Source organism: Ranitomeya variabilis, chromosome 4 (assembly GCF_051348905.1).
Source record: "Ranitomeya variabilis isolate aRanVar5 chromosome 4, aRanVar5.hap1, whole genome shotgun sequence".
Taxonomy (NCBI): domain Eukaryota; kingdom Metazoa; phylum Chordata; class Amphibia; order Anura; family Dendrobatidae; genus Ranitomeya; species Ranitomeya variabilis.
In genome coordinates this window covers 377,442,175-377,469,612 of record NC_135235.1, presented here as the reverse complement: position 1 = coordinate 377,469,612, position 27,438 = coordinate 377,442,175, and the positions used below count along the sequence as shown (strand labels likewise).

Below are 27,438 nucleotides of genomic sequence, written 5' to 3'. Positions count from 1 at the left end.
GTATATTATAAGAAAAAGTACTTTGATCATTGTCGTAGTTTTCAACTACTGTTTTTCTTGTAAAATTCTTTTCTCTTTAATAAAAATATATTTACCCATAAAACGTATTGATTTCAAAAGTATGAATGTTGCCAACATGATAATTTCTTCTTACCACTCCATCGATTACACATTGTGAAGCCGGCTTCCGGGGATCAAGAGATATTCCCATCTCAAGCAATAATTCCTGGTTGCATGTTGTTATTCCAGTCTCTTTCTCAATGCGAGCCTGCAGGGAGTGCAGACTTTCATCTAGTGGCAGGAGGAAGGGCAAAATCTTTGCAGATGTCATGTTCAATATGTGGACAATCTTCAATGGAGTAAAATGAATGAGCCATGATTATCCAATACACACTTCTAACAGACAATAATAGACTGGAAAATATAACAGAGCGCATACCTTTAGATTCAGAATATGGTCCATTAACACAAAGCAGTGTGGACTGCCAGTGTGGTTATCCATACCGCCACCTCTCTGCTGAGGATCCCAGTTTAAAACTAATTGTAACCAAGTCTCCAGTTGATCTACCATGATGCTATATAAAGGGTAAAAAACAAACAAACACATTTATCTTGATGTTTGTAGCATCTATATTCCCAAGCGTCTTCCATGTTGTATCTTTCTCTCTCTAAGCAAATAGTGGTTTACATACATCTGTTCTGTAAATCTGTACCAATTCCTTGTCTGAATACAATTTTATTTTTTAATATTTTTTGAAGTTTTATTGCTTTGAGCTTGATGGAAAGGTGTTCTTTGTTACCCTAACCACAGCCTAATGTTCATTTTCCAACTAATGATAACAAAAAATAAGGCGACTAAATTAAGAAATTAAATCATGAGCGGCAGCAAATATAGCTGCACCTTCTGATGTGATTGCAGTAGGACCCTCTTTCTTCCAATAAGTTTAAAGCACTTTGTGCACAGGGGGGCATGGCGATGCATCAGAGAGAGAAGACACTTTTCTCATCAGCTACGCTACCTGCTACTTTATCTAGCACCATCAGTCATCTGAAGTTCTGAGGAAAAAGCAGGACAAACTACGTGGCACACGTAGTGGCAACATTTTGGGCCGCACTTATCTACACTGCTCAACACACACATTTTGAATTTTTTTCTGCCCTGACATGTTGAGATGCCAAAAGGGGCACTGGCAGTGAGGGACATTCAGGAGACTGGGTAAAAGGGTAACTTAACCCCAAATCTGGGACTGTCCCGGGAATGGTTGGGACCTATGAAATTCTTTTTTTGTTCATTCACTCATTCTTAGTAGTAGCAGCCATAACTTTCTCATTTTTTGTGAGCTTCAATATATGATATCTTGCTTTTTTGCAATAAGTACTGTACTATTTTTAAAGGGAACCTGTCCCCCCCCCCCCCCAAGTCGTTTCAAACGAAAAGAGCCACCTTGTGCAGCAGTAATGCTGCATTCTGACAAGGTGGCTCTTTTAGTTCTGGGTGCTGTAACTAGAGAAATAATCAGTTTTATAATTTGTCCGAAATACCTGGTCCTCAGTCAAGTAGGGCGGCGTTTCCCCCCTGCTTCAGACAGCATACAGCTGTCACTCACATCTTCTTGGCGCCGCCTCCTCCTCGCCGCTGTTTTCAAAAGTAGCCGGCGCCTGCGCTCTTATCCCCTGCCTGGTGCAGGCGCAGTGAACGCTGCCCGTCTTTCCTCATATGCAGTCTAGCTGACTGCGCCTGCGCGGTCACCCTGCCTGTGAATCCCAGCCCCTCAGTGACTTATGATTTATTCACATTGCTGGGATTCACAGGCAGGGCGGCCGCGCAGGCGCAGTCAGCTAGACTGCATATGAGGAAAGACGGGCAGCGCTCACTGCGCCCGCACCAGGCAGGGGATAAGAGCGCAGGCGCCGGCTACTTTTGAAAACAGCGGCGAGGAGGAGGCGCCGCCCGGCGCCAAGAAGATGTGAGTGTGACAGCTGTGTGCTGAGAAAGAATTTGAAACACTGAGAAGGACACATAGGAATCGTGTTCAACACAACCTTACCGTTGACGAGAAAAGAGCACTGAATAACCTCTCCTTGAATACATCCATTACAATAAAGGCCGCCGATAAAGGTGGGGCGGTGGTTGTAATGGATACTGCTAAATATAAAATGGAGATATTACGCCAATTGGCTGATACTAATGTCTATTGTAAACTGGCAAGTGACCCTACTTTGCGTTTCCAGCAAGAGTTACAGCTTATAGTCAATGAGGCCTTGTTGGATGGCCTGATTGACTCTAAGCTGTCTGAATACCTGATTACTAGTTGTCCGGTCAGGCCATTAATTGTTATGACCTGGTGGCTAAAACGCAACATGGGACGAGCTCTGAGGAGGTGGTATCTTGACTGACCACAGTCCCTAATCCTAACAACAACACTAGTAATAGCCGTGGGATGTTCCTGACTCTCCCTAGACACCTCTTCACAGCCTAAGAACTAACTACCCCTAAAGAAGGAAATAGAAAGCTATCTTGCCTCAGCGAAAACCCCAAAAGGAAAGATAGCCCCCCACAAATATTGACTGAGTGGAGAGGGAAATGACGTACACAGAAATGAAATCAGATTTCAGCTAAGGAGGCCAATACTAAACTTGATAGACAGAGAGAAAAGGATACTGTGCGGTCAGTATTAAAAACTACAAAATCCACGCAGAGTTTACAAAAATGAACTCCACACCGACTCACGGTGTGGTGGGGCAAATCTGCTTCCCCAGAGCTACCAGCTAGCCTGAATATAACATAGTGACAAGCTGGACAAAAAGAGACATATTTGCAGAGCAATAGAGTCCAAGCAAATGGACAAACAAGAACTAGCAAAAACTTATCTTTTACTGACAAGGACAGGCCATATGAGAAATCCAAGGAGAGAACCAAATCCAACCAAGAACATTGACAGCTGGCATGAACTAAAGCCCAGAGCAGGTTTAAATAACAAACCCAGGCAAGGCGATTAGTGAAGGCAGCTGCTACAGCTACCTAAAGGAGCAGCAGTTCCACTCGAAACCACCAGAGGGAGCCCAAGGGCAGAACTCACAAAAATACCATTAGCAACCACAGGAGGGAGCTCCAGAACGGAATTCACAACAATTAATATACGTTTTGCCGAAAATCCATAAAGATTATTTTGACCCCCCGGGTCGCCCGATTGTCTCGGGTCGTGGCTCTATTTTCAATAAAGTGTCAATTTTTCTTGATAAGGTGTTGTCTGGGTTTGCCTCAATGGCGAAGTCTTACATCCGGGATACGGATGATTTCTTGAATAAAATTGAAAATCTAGATGTTACAGCTGATACGTTACTAGTGTCCTTTGACGTGGTCTCGTTATACACCTCCATAGAGCACGACAGGGGCTTGGCGGCTGTTGATGTGGCGCTATCGGGCTCGGACGTGGGGCCAGGCCGTGCACGTCTGGTCCTCCAGCTGCTGGAGTTCATCCTCAGAAGGAATTATTTCCTTTTTGGGGATGATTATTACCTGCAGCTGAGAGGTACCGGCATGGGGTCCAATGTGGCCCCCACTTATGCTAACATCTACATGGCGGTACTCGAGGACCAGCACGTGTATGTCTCCCGGTTTTGGCCCCAGGTCCGGGCCTGGTGGCGCTACATTGACGATGTGTTTGTAGTCTGGGAGGGACAACTAAAGGAACTCTTGGATTTTCATAATGAGCTAAATGACATATTTCCAGAACTCAGCTTCACAATAACATTCTCAAGAACAGGTTCAATTTTTAGACACAATGGTGTATAAGGATGGGTCCTTTTTAAAAACGGATTTATACGTGAAGAAGACAGATAGGAATAGCCTATTACAGTTTAATAGCCATCATCCGAAGAATATGCTAGAGTCACTGCCTTGGAGCCAGATGCTCAGAGTGAGGAAAATAGTCTCAGACGACTCACGCTTGGACAGTAGATTGGATGAGATGTGTAACAAATTCTTAAATAGAGGTTACCCAGAGAGTGGTGTTAAATTTTTTTTGAATAGGGCTAAGGAGACACCGAGAGCCTTTGTGAGGGAAAAGAGAGTTAGGGTCAGGGAAAAGCGGATTCCCTTTGTATCTACCTTTAGTACAGCCAGCGGACATGTGAAAAACATGATTTTGAAGCATTGGCATATTTTCCATCAAGGTTTACCTGAAATCGAAGAATTTACCCTGCCACCGATTTTATCCTACAAGAGAGGTCGTAATCTAAAAGAAACTGGTCAAATCTGATATTGGTTCAACGACAGGTAGCTTACAGAGGTTTTTGGGTCCCCTGAAATTTGGTAATTTTCCCTGTTTGGGATGCGCGTGCTGTGGGAATATGATTAAGGGAGATTGTTTTAGCCATCCTCGCACAGGCCAGAAATTTTCTATCAGGGAGAGATACACGTGTAACTCAAGTTTTGTTGTTTATTTGATTGTTTGTCCTTGTGGACTTACCTATGTGGGTGAGACCACCATGGAGATAAAATCTCGTATCGGCAAACATAAAAGTACTATTAGAACTAAAAAAGTGGATTTACCGGTACCTAAACATTTTGTAGAGTGTGGACATTCAGTTAGTCAGCAACGGTTTAGAGTAATTGATAGTGTACCTCCTCTTCGTAGGGGTGGGGATAGGGTAAAATTACTAAAAAAGAAAGAGCTCAGATGGATCTCTGAGTTGGGCTCTCGTCAGCCCGGTGGGTTAAATATTGACTATAACCTTTTATTATGTGTATCCTGATTAGCGTTTTTGGTTCGTGCGACTCGCATGGTTGGTTATCATTTTGTCCCTTGTGATGATTCTTATGGACAATGTTAGTTGCTATATAGTTAATTGTCCAGGTTGCTTGTCTTCTCCCCTTCTTTCCCTCCCTTTTTTTCCCTCCCCCTCTTCCCTTTTTTTCATCCTTTGAATGGGTACTTTAGTAGATATAAGATATCCCTTTTTGATAACCATGGGGATGGTGGTACCCTTGAGAGTTGCTCTCTATGGACATGGTTGAGAGATTTTATTTTACTCTCTATATATGGGATTTTGTAAGCCCTTGTGATAGTGGATATGTACGTTAGCGCATGAGACCCTTTAATGATGATGCTTCTATACATGAGTTCTGTACCACCTGGACAGGGGGGCATGTCTTTGAGCCGTTTGTGTTTTCACGGCGGTCCGTGGCAGCGCTGCATGTCTTTTCGTGACACGTTGTCATGGAGCCGGCGGACATACACACTGGGACTTTTTCCTTATGGGGTATCCTGGATGAGCCCCTGATGTCATTAATCACATGACTAATTATGGGGGAGGGTTGAAGTGTAAGGAGTCTGGATTGATTCCGCTATGGGGCGTGCCCTTCGGCTGCCCGTGGTGACGTTGCATGTTGTCTTCGTTGCCATGGGGCCGGCGGGCATGCGCACTAGATTTTGGAACCCCTATTCTGCCCGGTGAGTCAGATGGTTTTCTGATATCACGGGCAGTAGGTCATGTGATTACAGCGACAGGCGATCTAACATGCGTAGGCATAGAGCCTGGATTAGCTCTGCTGTTTGGAATAGCCATTTTGCTGTTTCCAGTGGGCGTGTCCTTCGGCTGGCGTGGCGGCGCTGCTTGTTGTTTACGTGCAGCGTTGCTATGGAGCCGGCGGACATGTGCAGGAGACATGAGTCCTTTTACTCTATCCGGTGAGTCATGTGAACATTTGCAGACATAGATATCAGGTCCTGTGGGTGGTTAGATAGACGTAGGTACTGAGCCTGGATTAGCTCCACTGCATAAGTATTGAGGCACAGGATTGGTCTTCTTGTATTATAGGTGCTGAGTGGTGGGTTACCAGGGGGTGAGATACAAGCGCAGTGATTGGCAGTTCATTTGCACTTACATATGCGCTGATAGGTTTAGATCTGACAGCCAGCTTTGTTTATTTATGTTCAAACTTGATACATGTGTCCATTACTATGATCTTGAATAGAATTATCAACAAATGGGTTTTTTACTGACATTATGATGTTTTTAATTGTATATATTTAACTGTTTATAAATTTTTTCTGCAATTATGATCACCTGATGATTTGTATGTAAATTTTATGGGCGGACCTATTAGGTGGTTGTTATCCACTTCCTATTTAAGGCCGTCATTTTGACTGTTATGTATGCTTGACAAAGACCCTCTGAGGTTGAAACGTTGCACTTATGGCACAATAAAGCGTTTATGATCTTCACCTGGATTGGATGCTGTCCTTCACTTTGAACTTTTGGTATGCACTTCTCCATTTGGATCCTGTGGAGTTAGGACGGGCAACCACTTTCTACAGCAGTGCTGTCAGCCGCCATTCTGTTATTTGACAGCTGTGTGCTGTCTGAAGCAGGGGGGAAACGCCGGCCTCCTTGACTGAGGACCAGGTATTTCGGACAAATTAGAAAAGCGGGATTACTCACCGGTAATGCTCTTTTAATGAGTCCACGACAGCACCCCACATGAGAGAGAGGGATCCGCCCATAGGAACAGGAAACCTACAGAATAAAAGGAGGCGGTCCCCTCTCCTCCTCAGTTTAGTTTACAGAGTATAAAAAGGGAACCGCAAAAGCTTTAGTATTAATTCTTATTCAGCAAAATATCTTAAAAACTCTATACAACCATTATTTGTGAATTAAAGAAAGGGCTGTGCATAATCAGGGAGGGTTGTAAATGGGTGCTGTCGTGGACTCATTAAAAGAGCATTACCGGTGAGTAATCCGGCTTTTTACCCTTCGCCACGACAGCACCCCACATGAGAGACTTTCAGAGAGTTATTACTCGGGTGGGATTACTGTACTAAGCACAGCTCTACCAAAGGTCAAATCAGACGATGAAGATAGATCAAGTCTATAATGGTTGTAAAAGGTAGAAGGTGTAGACCAAGTTGCGGCCTTACATATTAGATGGATCGGGACATCCGCTTGTTCCGCCCAGGAGGAAGCCATGGCTCGTGTTGAGTGTGCTTTAATACCCACTGGAGGAATCTCGCCTTTCGATGTATAGGCCAAGCAGATAGCATCTCTGATCCACCGAGATATGGTAGCTCTCGTGACCCCATGTCCTTTCTTGTGGCCCTGAAAGGAGATAAACAGAGCCCTACTCTCCCTCCATGTTTGACACCTTTCTATATAAGTCAGGATGGCTCTTCTGACATCTAAGGTGTGGAACTTCTGTTGTTCAGGGGTTACAGGAGAATCAAAAAAGGAAGGGAGAAATATTTCCTGTGACCTGTGGTAGGTGGATGCTACCTTAGGGAGGTATGAGGGGTCTGGTTTTAGGACTATTCGGTCATGGAATATCAGTAAGAATGGTGGGTCTACTGATAGGGCCTGGATGTCACTAACACGTCTGGCTGAGGTCAGGGCTACCAAGAGGGCTACCTTATATGTGAGGACATTTAGAGGTATAGAATCTAGAGGCTCAAATGGGGAGCTGGTTAAGGCTTCTAGCACTAGATTTAAATCCCACGGAGGTAGACGGGGAATATGTACTGGGTTACTCCGTTCACAAGACTTAATGAATCTGGAGACCCATCTATCAGCGGCTATATTATATCCATATAAGGCTCCTAACGCTGATATCTGGACTCTTAAGGTGTTCACTGATAGTCCTAATTCTCTACCTTTTTGTAGGAACTCTAGAATAGGTGTTATCGGAACCTGTTTAGTGAATGGTACTGTATGAAAGTCTAAGAATTTTTTCCATACCCTGCTATATATCAGGGTTGTAGATCTTTTCCTACTTAGTAGCAGGGTGTTTACTAGTTGTTCTGAGAAACCCCTTGAAGTTAATAATTGCCGCTCAAGTTCCACGCCGTCAAGTGAAGCCCTTTCACTTGCGGGTGGAAAAACGGCCCCTGGAACAGTAGTTCCTTGTCCAATGGAAGAATCCATGGATCGGATAGACACATGCTCTGGAGGCAGGAGAACCACGGTCTTTTTGGCCAGAAGGGTGCAATGAGGATTACCCTTGCTTGCTCCCTCCTGATCTTCCTGATCACTAGCGGAATTAGAGACATTGGAGGAAAGGCGTATGCCAGTTTGAAGTTCCAAGGATGGTGTAGAGAGTCCAGCATGTCTGGGTGATCCATGGAGTTCAGGGAAGCGAATCTTTCTACCTGTCTGTTGCCTCTTGTGGCAAATAGATCTATCTGAGGCACTCCCCATGCTTTTGTTATTAGTCTGAACACGGCTCTGTTTAAGGACCATTCTCCCTGGCGCAGCCTGTTTCGGCTGAGGTAGTCCGCTTTGGTATTCTCTATTCCTCTGATGTGTAGGGCAGTTAGGGACGCAAGATGAGTCTCTGCAAATTGGAAGATCTCCCCTGCGATGGTCATCAGACTTCCTGACCGTGTACCGCCCTGGCGGTTTACATAGGCCACTGTGGTGGAGTTGTCTGAGAAAACTCTTACATCTGCTCCTTGGATCTGTGGAAGAAAATAATTTAAGGCTTTCCCTACTGCTGTTAACTCTTTCCAATTTGACGAACATGATGATTCTGACTGATTCCAGGTATCCTGGACTATATCATCCTCCATATGTGCACCCCATCCCGTAGAGCTGGCGTCCGTAGTAATTATTTTGGATGGATCTATTATCCATGGTACACCCCCTGAAAGGTGTCCCATATCTAGCCACCAGGATAGAGATTCTATGACATCTCTAGAGAGAGTTAGTTTACTCTCTAGGTGTCCTTCCCGTCCCTGGGCTGACAATACTTCGTACTGTAATTGGCGGGTATGGAATTGCGCCCATGGTACAGCCGGGATACATGAGGACAATGATCCCAGTAAGGACATAGCCTTCCTTAGAGTCATGTAGGGTTTTTTTATCGCTTCTGACACCTTTGACTGTATAGTCCTTTTCTTTGAATGCGGGAGGAAGCTTTTTTGACTTACTGAGTCTAGCTGGATCCCTAGAAACATTTGAGTAGTGTTTGGATTCAGCCTGGACTTTTCGAAGTTGATAATCCAACCCAACTCCTGCAGGGATGAGATTGTGTTAGACAACCGCAATTTACATTGAGCTACAGAACTCCCTATTACTAGAAAGTCATCCAGGTAGGGTATTATTAAAGTGTCCCGTTGGCGTAGATGAGCCATTACCTCTAACATCACCTTTGTAAAAATGCGGGGGGCCATAGAAAGCCCAAATGGCATTGCTACATATTGGAAGTGACGAACCTGTCCCTCCAGGATGACCGCTACTCTTAGATACTGCTGGTGTTCGGCATGTATAGGAAGGTGATAGTAAGCATCTTTTAGGTCTATCCCGGCCATGACACACCTAGGGAACAAAAGCTTGATGGTAGAACTAATGGATTCCATTTTGAAAGTGTGGTTACATAAAAAGGAATTTAGTTTTTTGAGGTTTATGATGGTTCTGAATGAACCATCTGGTTTATTGATCAAGAATAAAGGGGAATAGAACCCCCTCCCTTCTTGATCCCGGGGAACTTCTATCAATACTTTTTTAGATAGAAGCGATAGGATCTCTGATTCCAGAGCTTTTTGTTGTTGTTGACCTCTCGGAGATGTTACAATAAAAGAATCCCAAGGGATTCTATCAAATTCTAATTTTAATCCATTCCCAATAATGTCCAGAATCCAAGGACTGGATGTTATTAATTTCCATTTAGCAGCGAAATATTTCAATCTACCGCCCACTTCATAATTAACGGTACTTGTTACGTTTTGGGTTATAGGATCCGGAAAACAGAGCACCTTTTTGTTTTGGATCCTTTGCCTCCCAGCGCTCCCTTTGCTCAGTGGGTTTATTCCTGGTGAAGGGGCATCTCCTGAAAGCTCTCCTGTAAGAGGGAAGGTACTGGTTAGGGAAGCCTTTCTTCCGCTCTCCTGCTTTATTTAAGAGCTCGTCCAGAGCTTTCCCAAATAGGAACTCACCCTGGCAGGGGATCGCACAAAGTTTTGCTTTGGCCTGTGCGTCCCCTTTCCAATTCTTCAACCAGAGTGCTCGCCGGGCTGTGTTTACTAGGCCGGCTGACCTGGCTGTTAGGCGTAGCGAATCCACCGAGGCATCGGCTAGAAATGCTACTGCATCTTTCATTAGAGGGATTTTTGACAGAATTGTATTTCTGGAAGCTCCACTTCTAATTTGTTCCTCCAGCTGCTCCATCCATACTAGCAGTGACCTTGCAGTACAGGTGCTAGAGATGGCTGGTCTGAATGCCCCCGTATTAGCCTCCCATGACCTTTTAAGCAAGGCTTCTGCTTTCCGGTCTAACGGATCAGTTAGCGTCCCTGAGTCCTCCACAGGCAAGACCGACTGTTTAGAAGTTGAAGCCACTGCAGCATCAACTTTTGGTACCTTTTGCCAGGAATTAAGTTCTTCATCACTGAAGGGGTAGCGTCTTTTAGCAGAGGATGGTAAAAAACCTCTTGTATGTTGTTTCTCCCACTCTTTTTTAACCAGCTCCTTAATTGTGGGTATGGCGGGAAAGGACCTTCATTTTCTTTGTCCTAACCCCGCGAACATGATGTCCTGCGCTGACTTCTTTCCCTTCTCCTCTGGGCACCCCATCGTGCTCCTGACGGCTTTGACTAAACTGTCTACACCGCTATTTGGTAGACAAAGCCCTCCTTCATATTCCGATGAACTTGGCTGGGACTCCTCTTCATCAGAGGATTTTTGCACTACCTCTGACTCCGAGCTTACTGGAGATCGGGACCTGCTGGGCTGGCGGGTACTAGTGCTACTTGTATGGGCCAGACCATGCATCTCTTCCCGAATTATGGCTCTAACGTCAGATGGAGTCATTACGTTTTCTTGCCGTAAGGTCAGAACGATGCACTCTGCACATAACCTCTTAGTATATGAGTCCGGGAGGGGTTGCAAGCATAAGGCACATTCTCTGTGTTTGGTTTTATGTGTCCTTTTCTTAGTCTAGAGGAAGGGGATATAGGAGGAACATATATCAGCATATGGGAAGAGACTCTTTTAAAAACTCACCCAGTGAAGCTGACAGGTACCGGTTCTGGAGGCGGATTCTTAGCTGAAAGACCTTTCTGTTTGGTGGCAGATCGCTTTTCCTGGGATCGATCTCCACTTTTGGTGCTGCTCCTGGCGCTTGTCTCCTTACTGGGAGACTGCTCTGTTGCAGACAAGTGCGCTACATCGGCCGGTGAAGCCATACTTACACACACCGGCCGACGCTAGCGCTGCACTTTTAAATCTGGCGCCGAATCTCCTGCCTCCCCGGACCCAACCCGGAAGTGCTCCAGCGGCTTCCGGGTTAGACGCGCCGCTCCTCCTTACCATGCGGCGGCTGCTGGATAAGAAGCCGGCCGCTGAGCGCGCGCGTCCTCATGGATCCGGGCGGCCCAGCGGCACCGAACCCGGACCATGGCGATGAACAGACGAGGGGGGAGGCTGCAAACAGTGGCTCCCCCGCCGCTGCCTCTGGTACCGCAGCCCCTGCCGTTCCACCAGAGACTGACGCAGGCGGGTGCATGGCCCAGGAATCCTTTTGGACTGCAGGTACTTCTGGGTTCCCATAGAAACAGGAAACCTAAACTGAGGAGGAGAGGGGACCGCCTCCTTTTATTCTGTAGGTTTCCTGTTCCTATGGGCGGATCCCTCTCTCTCATGTGGGGTGCTGTCGTGGCGAAGGGTAAAAACTGATTATTTCTCTAGTTACAGCACCCAGAACTAAAAGAGCCACCTTGTCAGAATGCAGCTTTACTGCTGCACAAGGTGGCTCTTTTAGTTTGAAACGACTGGGGGGGGGGGGGGGGGAGGGACAGGTTCCCTTTAAGTGTCATTTTGCCAAACAAGAATTATGTATCTTCTTTCTTTACATGATTATTAAGGCCATGTGCCCACGCTGCGGAAGTGAAAAACCTCTGCGGTTTTTACTGCGGATTTATCGCGGTTTCCTCTGCGGGTTTTCACCTGCAGATTTCTATTGGAGCAGGTGGAAACCAGCAGCGGAATCGGCACAAACAATTGACATGCTGCGGAAAATAAACCGCTGCGTTTCCGCGCGTTTTTTTTTCCGCAGCATGTGCACTGCGGATTTCATTTCCCATAGGATTACATTGTACTGTAAACTTATGGGAAACCGCTGCGGACCCGCGTTGGGGCTGCGTGGACTGACCGATTGCACGGACATATTTGAGTGAGATTATTTTTTTGCACTAGATTTGGATTGTTTATGCCATGGGTATATATATAGGGAATAGGTTTCTAATTAACTCTAACTATACCCATTGTGCTGTGACAGTGTTGCAATATATATATTATGGTCTCTGAAATCCCGATCATTTTTACATATATGAAATTGTGTCGGACTCCCTTTTTGTCTTGTGTCCTTCACTGTACAATCTTTTTGCCCATTGTATATAATTATATTTTGGAGTATATTTTATGCCTGTTTTTAACTGTGCTGGTTCTATTAATTTACCGTATATACTCGAGTATAAGCAGAGATTTTCAGCCCATTTTTTGGGGGCTGAAAGTCCCCCTCTTGGCTTATACGAGTCATACCCAGGGGTCGGTAGGGGACGAGAGTCTAATAATACTCACCTGCTCCCGGCGCGGTCCCTGCATGTCCCTGGTTCTCCGGCACCGCAGCTTCTTCCAGTACTGAGCGGTCACATGGTACCGCTCATTACAGTAATGAATATGGACCCGAATCCACTCCCGTAGGGGTAGAGCCGCATATTCATTACTGTAATGAGCGGTAACGGTGAACGCTCAGTACAGGAAGAAGCTGCGGCACCGGAGAACCAGGGACCTGCAGGGACCGCGCCAGAAGCAGGTGAGTATAATGGGGAGGGGGAGCGCTGCGCGATATTCACCTCTCCTCGTTCCGGGCGCTGCTCCGTCTTCAGCGTCTTCTGCAGTGACGCTCAGGTCAGAGGGCGCGGTGACGTGGTTAGTGCGCACCCTCTGCCTGAACGTCAGTGCAGAAGATGCTGAAGACGGAGCGACACCCGGAACGAGGAGAGGTGAATATTGAAAGTTCCGGGGGCCTGAGCGACGAGAGGTGAGTATGTGATTTTTTTTTTTATCACAGCAACAGCATATGGGGCAAATATCTCTATGGAGCATCTTATGGGGCCATAATCAACGTTTGTGCAGCATTATATGGGGCAAATATCTTTATGGAGCATCTTATGGGGCCATGTGCAGCACTATATGGGGCAAATATCTTTATGGAGCATCTTATGGGGCCATAATTAACGTTTGTTCAGCATTATATGGGGCAAATATCTTTATGAAGCATCTTATGGGGCCATAATCAACATTTGTGCAGCATTATATTGGGCAAATGTGTCTATGGAGCATCTTATGGGGCCATTACTAACCTTTATGCAGGATTATATGGGGCATATTTTAATATGGAGCATCTTATAGGTCCCATCATGAACTGTATGGAGCATTATATGGGGCTCCTGATTCAATATGGATATTCAAAAACACTTAACCTACTGATGTCTCAATTAATTTAACTTTTTTTGGTATCTATTTTTACTTTTGAAATTTACCAGTAGCTGCTGCATTTCCCACCCTAGGCTTATACTCGAGTCATTAAGTTTTCCCAGTTTTTTGTGGCAAAATTAGGGGTCTTGGCTTATACTTGGGACGGCTTATACTCTAGTATATATGGTAATTCTGTTTTTTCTTATTTATTGATTTACAGCTATTAGCCAGCCGAAGTACATGTGGGGGTTGCCTGGTTGCTAGGGAATCCCCACATTTAATGTGGAAAGGAAAACTAAATCTCCGAACACTAAAATACTCGGAGACCACCCGAGCGTCCTCAGGAAAACCCGAGCAACGAGTATATTCGCTCATCACTAGTGCCGAACACTCTCCAAAGACAAAGAAGGAACTACTCTGAGCAATGAACTCAGAAATACACACAGTAATAGCATGGCAAAGAGAGGGGAACACCGCACACACAGTGTGAAAACCAGGACATGGCCCTGACCTCCCGAGACAGTGCTCCCAAATTAGGACTGTCCTGCTGGATCCAGGATGGTTGGGAGTTGTAACATTGCTTAATTCAACTGCAGCCTAGTCGGCGACTTGAAACATCTTAGAGTGTCTACCTGAAACCTACAGAAACCAATAGCTCAGTGAGAGAATACCTGAATCTCATGTGGATCTGCTAAATCATATCAAAGATATTAGCATCTGTGGTCAAAAATCTCTCTGTGCAAATCAAAGATCTAGAACTGAGGTCAGATGATGTGAGCATATAACAGATGATCTTCGCAATTTTGTCAAAGACAGATCCCAACTCAACAAGTATACTATTAGATTACATGCCCTGGGACAGCAATATGAAAAGATTGAAAACAGGCCATGCACATCCAACATCAGAAAAAGACTAGCTGAATCCTTCATGGCTCGTCAAGAAGCAAGGACATTTCACCAAAATTTGCATGTTGACCTGGAAGCATGATCTAACAGTGGCTGCAAACCACAATAAAGTGTTTTTGTTTTTTTTTAATTCACCTCTCCACTGCCAAAATATTACCGTAGCAATCAATGTATTTGTCACCTAATGAATGAACATTTTAAACTCCATTTGGGTGTTATCAGATTTTCTCGGTTGCTTCATTGGGGACACAGTAACCATGGGGTAGTCCGCTGCCACCTGTAGGCTGACACTTATTACGTTCTAAATAAAAATTGGCTTCTCAGTAGACTATACCTCGCCTGCTAGCCTCAGACTCCTTCAGTTTTGTGTAGTGTCAGTTGGAAGCAAGGTCTGTTTCAGACCTGTCTTAGTCGTTAGGTTAGGCATTAACCAGCTTTTGTGTTTTTCAGCTGGATAGTGTGAGGGTAACAGTGTGTAATTGTGCACTCCATTTCACCCAAGCAGGGTGGCAACTTTTTGCATTTTTGCGGTTGGGTGCGCATGTCCCTGCGTACCCAATGATAAAGATAGGTACACAGGATGCATGCGGAAGAAGGCAGAGCGTAACGGAGGATGTAAGCAGCCTACAAAGACCAGCCAAACGCAAGTGTGAAACCAGCCTAATAAAAATGATTTAATTTAATAACTTATTTGCGAAATGTAACTATATTTTTAATCTAATAACATACCTGCACAAATTGTTGGGCTGTGGCAAGTGTGTGCTGAATCTAATTTCCGACATCTCCTCGTAAGCATAAATGTGTTTGGGGTCTTTCTTCTTGATCTTCTCATGCCTTCAAAATATGAATCAATTAAATAGATAAAATAGTGCAGAACAATACATTTCCATTTTGTTCTTAAATACATTGGCCACTACTTTTTTTTATTGATGGCCTATCTATAGGATAAGCCATCAATATGATTGGTGAGGGTGCAACACTCGGTACTCCCTGCAGATCGGCTGTTCATGTCAATGGCCAGAAGTGCTCTGATGTTGCTAGAACACAGCAGCTTCGTCATTTCTATAGCAGCCACGTACTGCAGATTCACCTCCCCATAAGCAATTAACAGCTGATCGATGGGGTTGCCTATGCATAGGCCATCAATAAGAAATTAGTGGTCAACCTCTTGTGCCATATAGAAAGACATCTTCCTCCTCTCTAAAGGAACAGGTATTTGTCTACATGGAACAATGTCTTGGAAGCCCAAAGGTTTCTTTAGCTCAGACTATGCCATGCAGCAATGCATTCATTTACGAGCAGTCGTTCGGGGAATCATGTGTACATTACAAGATTCAGAATAAAAAAATCAAAGTTAAGGGGAAGAAATTGAAAGTGAAGGTATGAGGAAATGCTTTGTAACGAGTCTTCCCAAGGAAACCTCAGAAATGTTTCTGACTTTCCCTTTAACCCCCATTCACCCGAGCCAGTTTTCATCTTCATGGCCAGGCCAAATTTTACAATTCTGAACAGTGTTACTTTATGAGATGAACATTTCAACGAATCCCACTGATTCTGAGAAAGTTTTTTCGTGACATATTGTACTTTATGATAGTGGTAAAATTTCTTCGATAAGACTTGTATTTATTTGTGAAAAACAGAAATTTTAGAAAAATTCTGAAAATGATGCAATTTTCAAACTTTATTCTTATCCTCTTAAATCAGAGAGTTATATCACACAAAACAGTTAATAAATAACATTTCCCACGTCAACTTTACATCAGCGCAATGTTTGAACATTTTTTTTGTTAGGAAGTTAAAAGTTGACCAGCGATTACTTATTTTTCCAATAAAACGTACAAAACCATTTTTTTTCTTAAGGGACCACATCACATTTAAAGCGACTGAGGGGCCTATATGACAGAAAGTACCCAAAAAGTTACCCCATTATAAAAACTGCACCCCTCAAGGTTCTCAAAACCACATTCAGGAAGTTTATTAACCCTTGAGGTGCTTCACAAATTTTTGCAATTTGGAAAAAAAATGACCATTTAACAGTTTTAAAATTTTTATTTTTACAGGGGTAACAGGAGAAATTGCACAACAAGTATTGGGGTAAATTTTTTCCTGAGTTCTCCAATACCCAATATGTGGTCGAAAACTACTTTTGAGGCACAGTGCAAAGCTCAGAAGGGAGGAAGCGCCATATTAGAGTTCATATATTGCTGGACTGGTTTGTCAGAATCAGCTGACACCTCGTGGTGGCAACTGGGCGCTTGCCATCGCCATGACATACATGTACTGCATTGGTCGGGAAGTCCTTCCCAATCATGATGTACATGTACCGCAAATGTTAGGATAGGGGTTAAAGGGTATCTTGTTACCACAAGTGATCTATCTAAGCTATTAATATGGATATACAGGTTAAAAACTGCTAAGGAGAAGGATAACTTTATGCCTTGAAACATATGCCTTGTTGAGAAGTCATCTTTTATCACTACAGTAGTGTTCAAAATAATAGCAGTGTGTTCAAAAACATGAGTAAATCACAAAATCCAGTCCACCCCTAATCCTAAACTCAACGCTAACCCCAACCCACCCCTAACCACAACCTTAACCCTAATCCCTAACCACAACCCTAATCCCTAACCACAACCCTAATCCCTAACCACAACCCTAATCCCTAACCACAACCCTAATCCCTAAGCCTAACCCCAGCCCAACTCCCTTTAGCCCAACTCCCTTTAGCCCAACTCCCTTTAGCCCAACTCCCTTTAGCCCAACTCCCTTTAGCCCAACTCCCTTTAGCCCAACTCCCTTTAGCCCAACTCCCTTTAGCCCAACTCCCTTTAGCCCAACTCCCTTTAGCCCAACTCCCTTTAGCCCAACTCCCTTTAGCCCAACTCCCTTTAGCCCAACTCCCTTTAGCCCAACTCATACTCTAATGGAAAAATGGAAATAAATATTTATTTTATTATTTTTCCCTAACTAATGGGGTGATAAAGGGGTTTTTTAGTTACTATTTTTTTATTTGGATCACTATGATAAAGTCTATCACAGTGATCAAAATGAACCAATAGGAAAAATTTCCTATTGTTGCCAGGTGCCGGCTGGCAGATCTCCCGGAAGATGACGCCGGCGGCCCAGGGGACTTCATGGGGGGATGCCTGTACCGGGAAGGGGGTGATCGGGGGACCCTATTTCTCTCCTCTGATGTGCGATTGCAAGACCGGCTTTGGGGGGCACTATACTCAAACCTACGTGCCGTTAAAAAGCAGCGCTGTGGTTTAAGTACCCTTAACTGCCGCTGTTAAAAGGTGTATCGGCGGTTGTTAATGTGTTAACAACTTTACAGAAAATAGAAAGAAATGAACATTGTGCTGTTCTAAAAAATAACAGTGTCTGCATTTGCCTTTACAGACTCACAATATGTACTTTTTTGTGGATTTAGCATTCCTGTGAATCACTATCCTAATATTTAGTTGTATACCCACAGTTTATTAGAACTGCTTCACATCTATGTTGCATAGAGTCAACCAACTTCTGGCACCTGTCAACTGTTATTCCAGCCCAGGATGCTTGGACTACATCCCACAATTTTTTGGCATTTGTTGGCTTTGCTTCAGAAACAGCATTTTTAATGTCACCCCACAAGTGTTCCATCAGATTAAGGTCTGGGGATTGGGCTGCAACCTCAATTTTGTTGGACTGGAACCAAGATTTTGCTTGTATACTGTTGTGTTTAGGGTTGCTGTCTTGTTGAAGAACCCAATTCAAGAGCATATCCTCTTCCATATAAGGGAACATGACCTCTTCAAGTATGCTAATATATGCAAACTGGTCCATGATCGCTGGTATGCGGTAAATAGATCCGGCACCATAGTAAGAGAAACATGATCACATCATAATGATTGCATCACAATCTCCAGAGTGTACTATGGCTTGAATGCAGAGTTTGGGGGTCGTCTGACGAACTGCCTTTGACTCTTGGACCCAAAAAAGAACATTTTTACTTTCCTCAGTCCACAAAATGCTTCTCCATTTCTCTTTCAGCCAGTTAATGTGTTCTTTGGGATGTCTTTTTTTTAATTTATTTATTTTTTTAACAGTGGGACTCTGCAGGGACTTTTTGCTAAGAGACTAGTTTCACACGGGCATCTTCTAACTGTCACAGTAATCAAAGGTAACTTGAGACTGTCTTTGATCATCCTGGAGCTGATCATTGACTGAGCCTTTGCCATTCTGGCTATTCTTCCATCCATTTGAATGGTGGTCTTCCGTTTTCTTCCACCTCTCTCTGGTTTGGCTTTCTATTTTAAGCATTGGAGATCATTTTAGCTGAACATCCTGTCATTGTCTGCACTTCTTTATAAGTTGTACCCTCTCCAATCAACTTTTTAATCAAAGTATGCTGTTCTTCTAAACAATGTCTCAAACAACCTATATTTCTCAGGCTTTCAAGGAGAAATGCACGTACAACATGTCCCAGCCTCACCCTTAAATAAAGGCATCCTAGTCACACCGGTTTCTTAACAGAAGGATTGACCTCACTAATTGAACTCCACACTGCTATTATTTTGAACACATCTCCTTTCAATTAATTATTCTAATACACAAGACTCAAAACCATGCAGATCATGAATGCCGAGTCTGTTGGTTTTGGTAGAATCTACAGCGCCAAATAGTAAATTGTTTGACATATGGTTATATAATTTATACCAAAAAGTCATAGTTACTCACCGATAACGGTGTTTCTCGGAGCCCATGACAGCACTACGGAGAGAGGGGATCCGCCCTTCAGGGACAGGAAACCTACAGATAAAAGGGCGGTACCTCTCCCTCGCATCAGTTGGTTTACAGAGCATCGGAGGACCTCCAGGTTAGTTTACAACAGAGAAAATACCATATTATAACATTTCTTAAAAAAAAAAAGGAACCCAGTGCCTAAATTGTAATATATAAACTATATAAATCATGTAATTAAAAGGTGCTCACCGCACTGGTGATGGGAGGGAATAAGCGAGTGCTGTCATGGGCTCCGAGAAACACAGTTATCGGTGAGTAACTATGACTTTCTCGGTCTCCCATGACAGCACTACGGAGAGAATTGCAGAGACTAAGCTTAGGGAGGGACCACCGCCTCAAGAACCCTTCGACCGAAGGTCAAGTCAGACACAGAGGCTAGATTTAATCTATAGTGCCTAAAAAAAGGTGACGGTGATGACCAGGTGGCCGCCTTACAGATCTGTTCTATTGATACCTCTGACCTCTCAGCCCATGAGGTAGCTACTGCCCTTGTGGAATGCGCTCTCATACCGTCCGGGATCGCATTCCCCGTGGATGAATATACCAACGCTATTGCCTCTTTTATCCACCTTGCCAAAGTACCTTTAGATGCCCGGAATCCTTTTCTGGGACCCTGAAAACAGACAAACAGAGAGCCTTCCTTCCTATACTCCCTGGTGGAATCTAGGTATTGAACTAGGCATCTTCTGACATCTAGATTATGGAAGTTCTGCTCTTTCTCATTTCTAGGGTTCGGGCAGAAGGACGGCAGGGATATTTCCTGTGACCTATGGAATTTTGACGCCACTTTTGGCAAATAGAGTCACTCTAAGACCTGACCCGGCCTATCATCCATTATTTTTGTAAAGGGAGGGTTAGAGGACAGGGCTTGAATGTCGCTTATCCTGCGCGCAGATGTTAAGGCTACCAGAAGAATGGTCTTAAGAGATAGTATTTTAATGGGAATCATGTCTATGGGTTCAAATGGAGGACCAGATAATGCTGAGAGGACTAAATTTAAGTCCCATGGGGGCATTTTTTGGGTAACTACAGGTTTTGCTCTTGTTACCGCTTTAATGAATCTTATTATCCATGGGTTGGCTGCAATATTCTGGTTATAGAGTGCACCCAGGGCTGCTATCTGCACTTTAAGAGTACTAACCGCTAACCCCTGTTCCAGACCTTTTTGTAGGAACTCAAGTATTTTATTAATTGAGGGTCCCTCCTGGATATTAACTTTGGATACAGACAAGAATTTTTTCCATGTTTTCCCATATATTTTAGTAGTAATAGGTTTTCTACATTTTAATAATGTTGCAACCAAGTTGTCTGAAAAGCCTCTTTTGATTAATAGTTCCCGTTCAAAAGCCAGGCTGTCAAATGCAAGTTCGTCTCCTGTGGGTGGAAGATCGGTCCTTGCTGTAGTAGGTCTGGCAAATTCGGTAGAACCCATGGGTCTGAGACCGATAGCATCCTTACCCAGGAAAACCATGTCCTTTTTGGCCAGAATGGGGCAATAAGGATCATTTTTGTTTTGTCCTCTCTGACTTTCCGAATGACTGCCGGAATCAGAATGGTTGGTGGAAAAGCGTATGTCAGTTTGTGTGTCCATGGAATCAGAAAGGCATCCAGAGCCTGGGGATTCCCTTCCGGGCTTACAGAACAAAATTTGCTTACTTTTTTGTTTTTGCAATTGGCGAACAAGTCTATTGTTGGGGTTCCCCACATTCTCGTGATCTGGTTGTAGATAGACTGATTCAGGGACCACTCGCCTTGTTTCAACTGGGTTCCACTCAAGTAATCTGCTTTCTCGTTTGTTGAACCTTGAATATGTAGTGCAGAAAGGGATAGTAGATTTGTTTCTGCAAGGCTGATAATTTTGGCGGAGGAATTCATCAGTGACCGAGACCTTGTTCCTCCCTGGTGATTTATATAGGCTACTGTCACTATGTTGTCCGAGAAAATTCGGACATGATGTCCCCGAATATAGGTAAGGAATGATAGAAGAGCACGATGCACCGCCCAGAGTTCTTTTTGATTTGAGGATGCTGACAGTTCCTGAATTGACCAGTTGCCCTGAGACACTCTGTCTTCCATGTGGGCCCCCCACCCTCTGGGACTCGCATCGGTTGTTATCACCCGAGATATTTTTGGTACCCAAGGAATCCCTTTTGAAATATTCTGGTTCTTTCCCCACCAGAGAAGGGAATGAATAACGGAGGAATTTAGAATGACCCTGCTTTCCAAATTGTTTTTTAATATTAACTGCCATTCTAGTATGTGCCACTGAAGCTCCCTTGTGTGGAATTGTGCGAAGGGTATCGCCGGCAGGCATGAAGAGAGAGAGCCCAGCAGTGACATTGCCCTCTTTAGAGTCATGGAAGGGTTTTGTAGTGTTTGTGCTATCATGGTTAATATCTTGTCTTTTTTGGGGCCCGGGAGTCGGCATTCTTGAACCTGGGAGTCTAACGTCAGCCCTAGGAACTCCTGTACTTGAGAGGGTTCCAACTTTGATTTTTTTGTATTTATGAGCCAACCCAAGTCCGTTAGAATAGTCATTACTCGGTCTCTCTGTTCTCTGCAACTTTGAGCCGAGTCGCTGGCAATAAGAAAATCATCCAAGTAAGGGACTATGATCATGTTTTGCTCCCTTATGTGGGCCATCATCTCCGCTACTATTTTTGTGAATATCCGCGGAGCAATAGAGATCCCGAACGGGAGGGCCCTGTACTGGAAGTTCCTTATTTTCCCCTTTATGGACACCGCCATCCTGAGAAATTTTTGAGAATGTTCGTGGATGGGCACATGGTAATATGCGTCGGTCAGGTCTATCACAAGCATGTAGCAATTTGGAAAGAGAATTTTTATTGTAGATTTTATTGTTTCCATTTTGAATTTGTGGTTTCTTACATAATTGTTTAAGTTTCTTAAGTTTATGATCGTCCGAAAGGACCCGTCGGGTTTCGGTACTAGAAACAGAGGGGAGAAAAACCCCTCCTCCATTTCTTGAGGAGAGATCTCCTGAATTACGGCTTTCTGCAGTAGGGAAATAATTTCTTTCTCTAATGCCGCTTGTTCTGCTGCCGAAGACCTCGTTTTTGTCACTACCCCATTTATTCTGTTCTCTGGGAGGTCTCCGACGGAAAAATTTACGGTTCCGAAAGGACTGTTTAAATGGGGCTGGCCCCAGATTTGGGAACCCCTTCTTTTTGTCCCCTGCTTTCTGGAGGATGTCATCCAGGGTTTCCCCAAATAAGAAATTTCCCTCACATGGGATAGAACACAATTTCAACTTTGTCTGGAGATCCCCTGGCCAGCTCTTAAGCCATAGGGTCCTTCTAGCTGCGTTGGAGAGGGCAGTGGCCTTAGATGTTAAACGTACTGAGTCCGCTGAGGAGTCCGCTAGGAATGCTGCTGCTGCCCTAATTGCAGGGATTGAGTCAAGCAATTTATTTCTGGGTGACCCGTCCTTAATCTGGCTTTCCAGCTGGTCAACCCACACCATCAAAGACCTGGAGGTGCAGGTTGCTGCGACTGCAGGTCTCAAGCTACCCCCAGCCGATTCCCATGCCCCTTTAAGAAAGGTATCCGCTTTCTTGTCTAAGGGGTCTTTGAGGGTACCCATATCCTCAAACGGGAGCGCAAATTTTTTCGAGGCTTTGGCTACTGCTACTGCTACGTCCAATTTTGGTGTCTTGCCCCAAGAAGTGGACGCCTCGTCATCGAAGGGATACTTTCTTTTAAGCGAGGGTACTGAAGAATTTCTCCTGTCCGGTTTTCCCCATTCTTTTTTGATCAGTGTCTGGACATTGGAATTTAACGGAAAAGCTCTCCGCTTTTTTTGTCCCAGACCTCCAAACATTATATCTTGAGCCGTTTTATCGGGTCTGGGATCCTCAACCCCCATAGTGGCTCTGACGGCTTTTACTAAAGCGTCCACTTCCTCTAGTGGGAAGCAATGACGGCCCGAATCTTCATCAGAGGAAGATAGGGAGGATTTGGAATCGTCAGAGTCCACGTCCTCAGACGAGGATCGGGCAGAGTGGGAATATACCGTCTCCTTCACCTTTTCCTTCCCTTTTTTGGAAGATAATAGGGCATTCTGAACTTCAGATCTAATTATAGTTTTAAGTTCAGATGCGAAGTCAGGGGTTTCTTCACATAATAAACGCTGAATGCAAGATTTACAAAGCTTTTTTCTCCAGGTTACCGGCAAAGCTTCGCTACAGGTGGGGCAGACCCTATTTTTCTTTTTCTCCAAGTTCTTCTTACCCTAGTAAGGGAGAAGAGGAAGCCCTATTATAAAAAAATGTACACTTTCACGGAGATCACTCACCATTCGGATGTGGAGGCAGGTACCGGTTCTGGAGGAGGGCCCGGGTCTGGCAGTGGAGCCTCTTGAGGAGGGGAGTTAGTCCTTGCAGCAGATCTGCTGCGCTGTGTGGACCGACTGCTTGATCCACTTCTTCTGGAGCTCTTGGGGTCCACTTTCTTATGGAGCTGCTGCCTGGGCTGCAGCTGTTGTGGATCGCTGTCCTCCATAGTTAAAGGAAGATCGTGCGACAACTATGTGTGCACCATCTCCCTTTTTAAATCCGGCGCCACCCCCGGCGTTCTGCCGCACTTCGGGTCCTGCGCACATCCCAGGGAGAGGAGAGATTACCGCGCATGCGCGCGGAGATGACCCGGAAGTTAACGCCGCATTTCCGGAGCGGCGGCCATCTTTCTGCACCCGGAGCATGCAGAGGCCGGCACAGGAGCCCTGGGTGCCAGCGCCCCTTCCCCCCTCGGAGTCTGGCGGCGGTCTCCCCCGCACACCCTGAAGAACCCGTCGGTTCCAGCGGTGGCGGCTTCGGGTGCCGGACAAGCCGCAGCAGGAGCCTCCTCGCTGCCGGAACCAGACCGTCCGGTCCCGGTCCTTTGGATACGGCGTCTTCTTACAGGTACTGCCGAAAAGAGGTTCCCCGTCAGGGACAGGAAACCAACTGATGCGAGGGAGAGGTACCGCCCTTTTATCTGTAGGTTTCCTGTCCCTGAAGGGCGGATCCCCTCTCTCCGTAGTGCTGTCATGGGAGACCGAGAAACAGTGATTAATCTGCTTAGTCATACAGGACTGCTATTATTTTGAACACTACCGTACAATGTAAAATGACCTCTTCCAGGCTATGGGGAGGATGTTTCCTGGAAGAAAACTCTGCCTCCAGAGCTTACTTTACATGAAGAGGGAGTTACCAGTGTGAGACAAGTAAACAACACAGAACAAGAGAAAAGAACTTTGTCTTCTTGTAAACACATTTTTTCCTTCTCTCCAAGCACTGGTTGGTGCTCGGATTTAATTCTCGAATCCCCGCCCTGCAGGAGGATGCTGCCTGGAAGATAACTCTGTCTTCAGAGATTATTTTACATGAAGGGATGTTACCAGTGTGATGGCCACTCTTTGCTCTCTTGATCAAACTGCAAATCTGTGTGTGATTATACCTGACACATTTGCAGGTTTCTTGCAGCTTTAACCCCTTCATGACCCAGCCTATTTTGACCTTAATGACCTGGCCATTTTTTGCAATTCTGACCAGTGTCCCTTTATGAGGTAATAATTCAGGAACGCTTCAACGGATCCTAGCGATTCTGAGACTGTTTTTTCGTGACATATTAGGCTTCATGTTAGTGGTAAATTTAGGTCGATGATTTCTGAGTTTATTTGTGAAAAAAACGGAAATCTGGCGAAAATTTAGCAATTTTCACATTTTGAATTTTTATTCTGTTAAACCAGAGAGTTATGTGACACAAAATAGTTAATAAATAACATTTCCCACATGTCTACTTTACATCAGCACAATTTTGGAAACAAATTTTTTTTTTGCTAGGAAGTTATAAGGGTTAAAATTTGACCAGTGATTTTTCATTTTTACAACAAAATTTACAAAACCATTTTTTTTAGGGACCACCTCACTCACATTTGAAGTCAGTTTGAGGGTTCTATATGGCTGAAAATACCCAAAAGTGACACCATTCTAAAAACTGCACCCCTCAAGGTGCTCAAAACCACATTCAAGAAGTTTATTAACCCTTCAGGTGTTTCACAGCAGCAGAAGCAACATGGAAGGAAAAAATTAACATTTAACTTTTTAGTCACAAAAATAATCTTTTCGCAACAATTTTTTTTATTTTCCCAAGGGTAAAAGGAGAAACTGGACCACGAACGTTGTTGTCCAATTTGTCCTGAGTACGCTGATACCTCATATGTGGGGGTAAACCACTGTTTGGGCGCACAGCAGGGCTCGGAAGGGAAGGAGCGCCATTTGACTTTTTGAATGAAAAATTGGCTCCAATATTTAGCGGACACCATGTCGCATTTGGAGAGCCCCCGTGTGCCTAAACATTGGAGCTCCCCCACAAGTGACCCCATTTTGGAAACTAGACCCCCCAAGGAACTTATCTAGAAGCATAGTGAGCACTTTAAACCCCCAGGTGCTTCACAAATTAATCCGTAAAGATGAAAAAGTACTTTTTTTTCGCAAAAAAATTATTTTAGCCTCAATTTTTTCATTTTCACATGGGCAACAGGATAAAATGGATTGTAAAATTTGTTGGGCAATTTCTCCTGAGTACGCCGATACATCATATGTGGGGGTAAACCACTGTTTGGGTGCACGGCAAGGCTCGGAAGGGAAGGCGCGCCATTTGACTTTTTGAATGGAAAATTAGCTCCAATCGTTAGCGGACACCATGTCGCGTTTGGAGAGCCCCTGTGTGCCTAAACATTGGAGCTCCCCTACAAGTGACCCCATTTTGGAAACTAGACCCCCCAAGGAACTTATCTAGATGCATAGTGAGCACTTAAAACCCCCAGGTGCTTCACAGAAGTTTATAACGCAGAGCCATGAAAATAAAAAAATATTTTTCTTTCCTCAAAAATGATTTTTAGCCCGGAATTTTTTATTTTCCCAAGGGTAATAGGAGAAATTGGACCCCAAATGTTTTTGTCCAGTTTGTCCTGAGTACGATGATACCCCATATGTGGGGGTAAACCACTGTTTGGGCGCATGGCAGGGCTCGGAAGGGAAGGCACGCCATTTGGCTTTTTGAATGGAAAATTAGCTTCAATCATTAGCGGACACCATGTCGCGTTTGGAGAGCCCCTGTGTGCCTAAACATTGGAGCTCCCGCACAAGTGACCCCATTTTGGAAACTAGACCTCCCAAGGAACGAATCTAGATGTGTGGTGAGCACTTTGAACCCCCAAGTGCTTCACAGAAGTTTATAACGCAGAGCCGTGAAAATAATAAATGTGTTTTGTTTCCTCAAAAATATTTTTTTAGCCCAGAATTTTTTAATTTTCCCAAGGGTAACAGGAGAAATTTGACCCCAAAAGTTGTTGTCCAGTTTCTCCTGAGTACACTGATACCCCATATGTGGGGGTAAACCACTGTTTGGGCGCACGTCAGGGCTCGGAAGGGAAGTAGTGACATTTGAAATGCAGACTTTGATGGAATGGTCTGTGGGCATCATGTTACGTTTGCAGAGCCCCTGATGTGCCTAAACAGTAGAAACCCCCCACAAGTGACCCCATTTTGGAAACTAGACCCCCCAAGGAACTTATCTAGATGTGTGGTGAGCACGTTCAACCCCCAAGTGCTTCACAGAAGTTTACAACGCAGAGCCGTGAGAATAAAAAATCATTTTTCTTTCCTCAAAAAAGATGTTTTAGCAAGCAATTTTTTATTTTCGCAAGGGTAACAGGAGAAATTGGACCCCAATAGTTGTTGCCCAGTTTGTCCTGAGTACGCTGGTACCCCATATGTGGGGGTAAACCACTGTTTGGGAGCACGTCGGGGCTTGGAAGGGAGGGAGCACCATTTGACTTTTTGAACGCAAGATTGGCTGGAATCAATGGTGGCGCCATGTTGCGTTTGGAGACCCCTGATGTGCCTAAACAGTGTAAACCCCTCAATTCTAACTTCAACACTAACCCCAACACACCCCTAACCCTAATCCCAACTGTAGCCATAACCCTAACCACAACCCTAACCCCAACACACCCGTAACCCTAATCCCAACCCTAACCCTAATCCAAACCCTAACCCTAATCCCAACCACAACTGTAACCCCAACACACCCCTAACCCTATCCTTAACCCTAACCACAAGCCTAATATTAACCCTATTTCCAACCCTAGCCCTAATTCCAACCCTAACTCTAATTCCAACCCTAACCCTTAGGCTATGTGCCCACTTTGCGGATTCGTGTGAGATTTTTCCACACCATTTTTGAAAAATCCGCAGGTAAAAGGCACTGCGT

General features: G+C 44.6%; 1 protein-coding gene across 2 annotated transcripts in view; it reads right to left on the bottom strand.

The window, feature by feature from the left end:
- CHUK (component of inhibitor of nuclear factor kappa B kinase complex) overlaps positions 1–27,438 on the bottom strand; it is a 192,203-nt gene that overhangs the window by 73,670 nt on the left and 91,095 nt on the right. For both annotated transcript variants that reach the window (XM_077250778.1, XM_077250779.1), the window contains 3 exons: positions 15,106–15,210; positions 440–575; positions 155–349 (listed from right to left, as the gene is read on the bottom strand). In XM_077250778.1, coding sequence (XP_077106893.1) covers positions 155–349; positions 440–575; positions 15,106–15,210 — 436 coding nt within the window. The remainder of the gene's footprint in view (positions 1–154; positions 350–439; positions 576–15,105; positions 15,211–27,438) is intronic.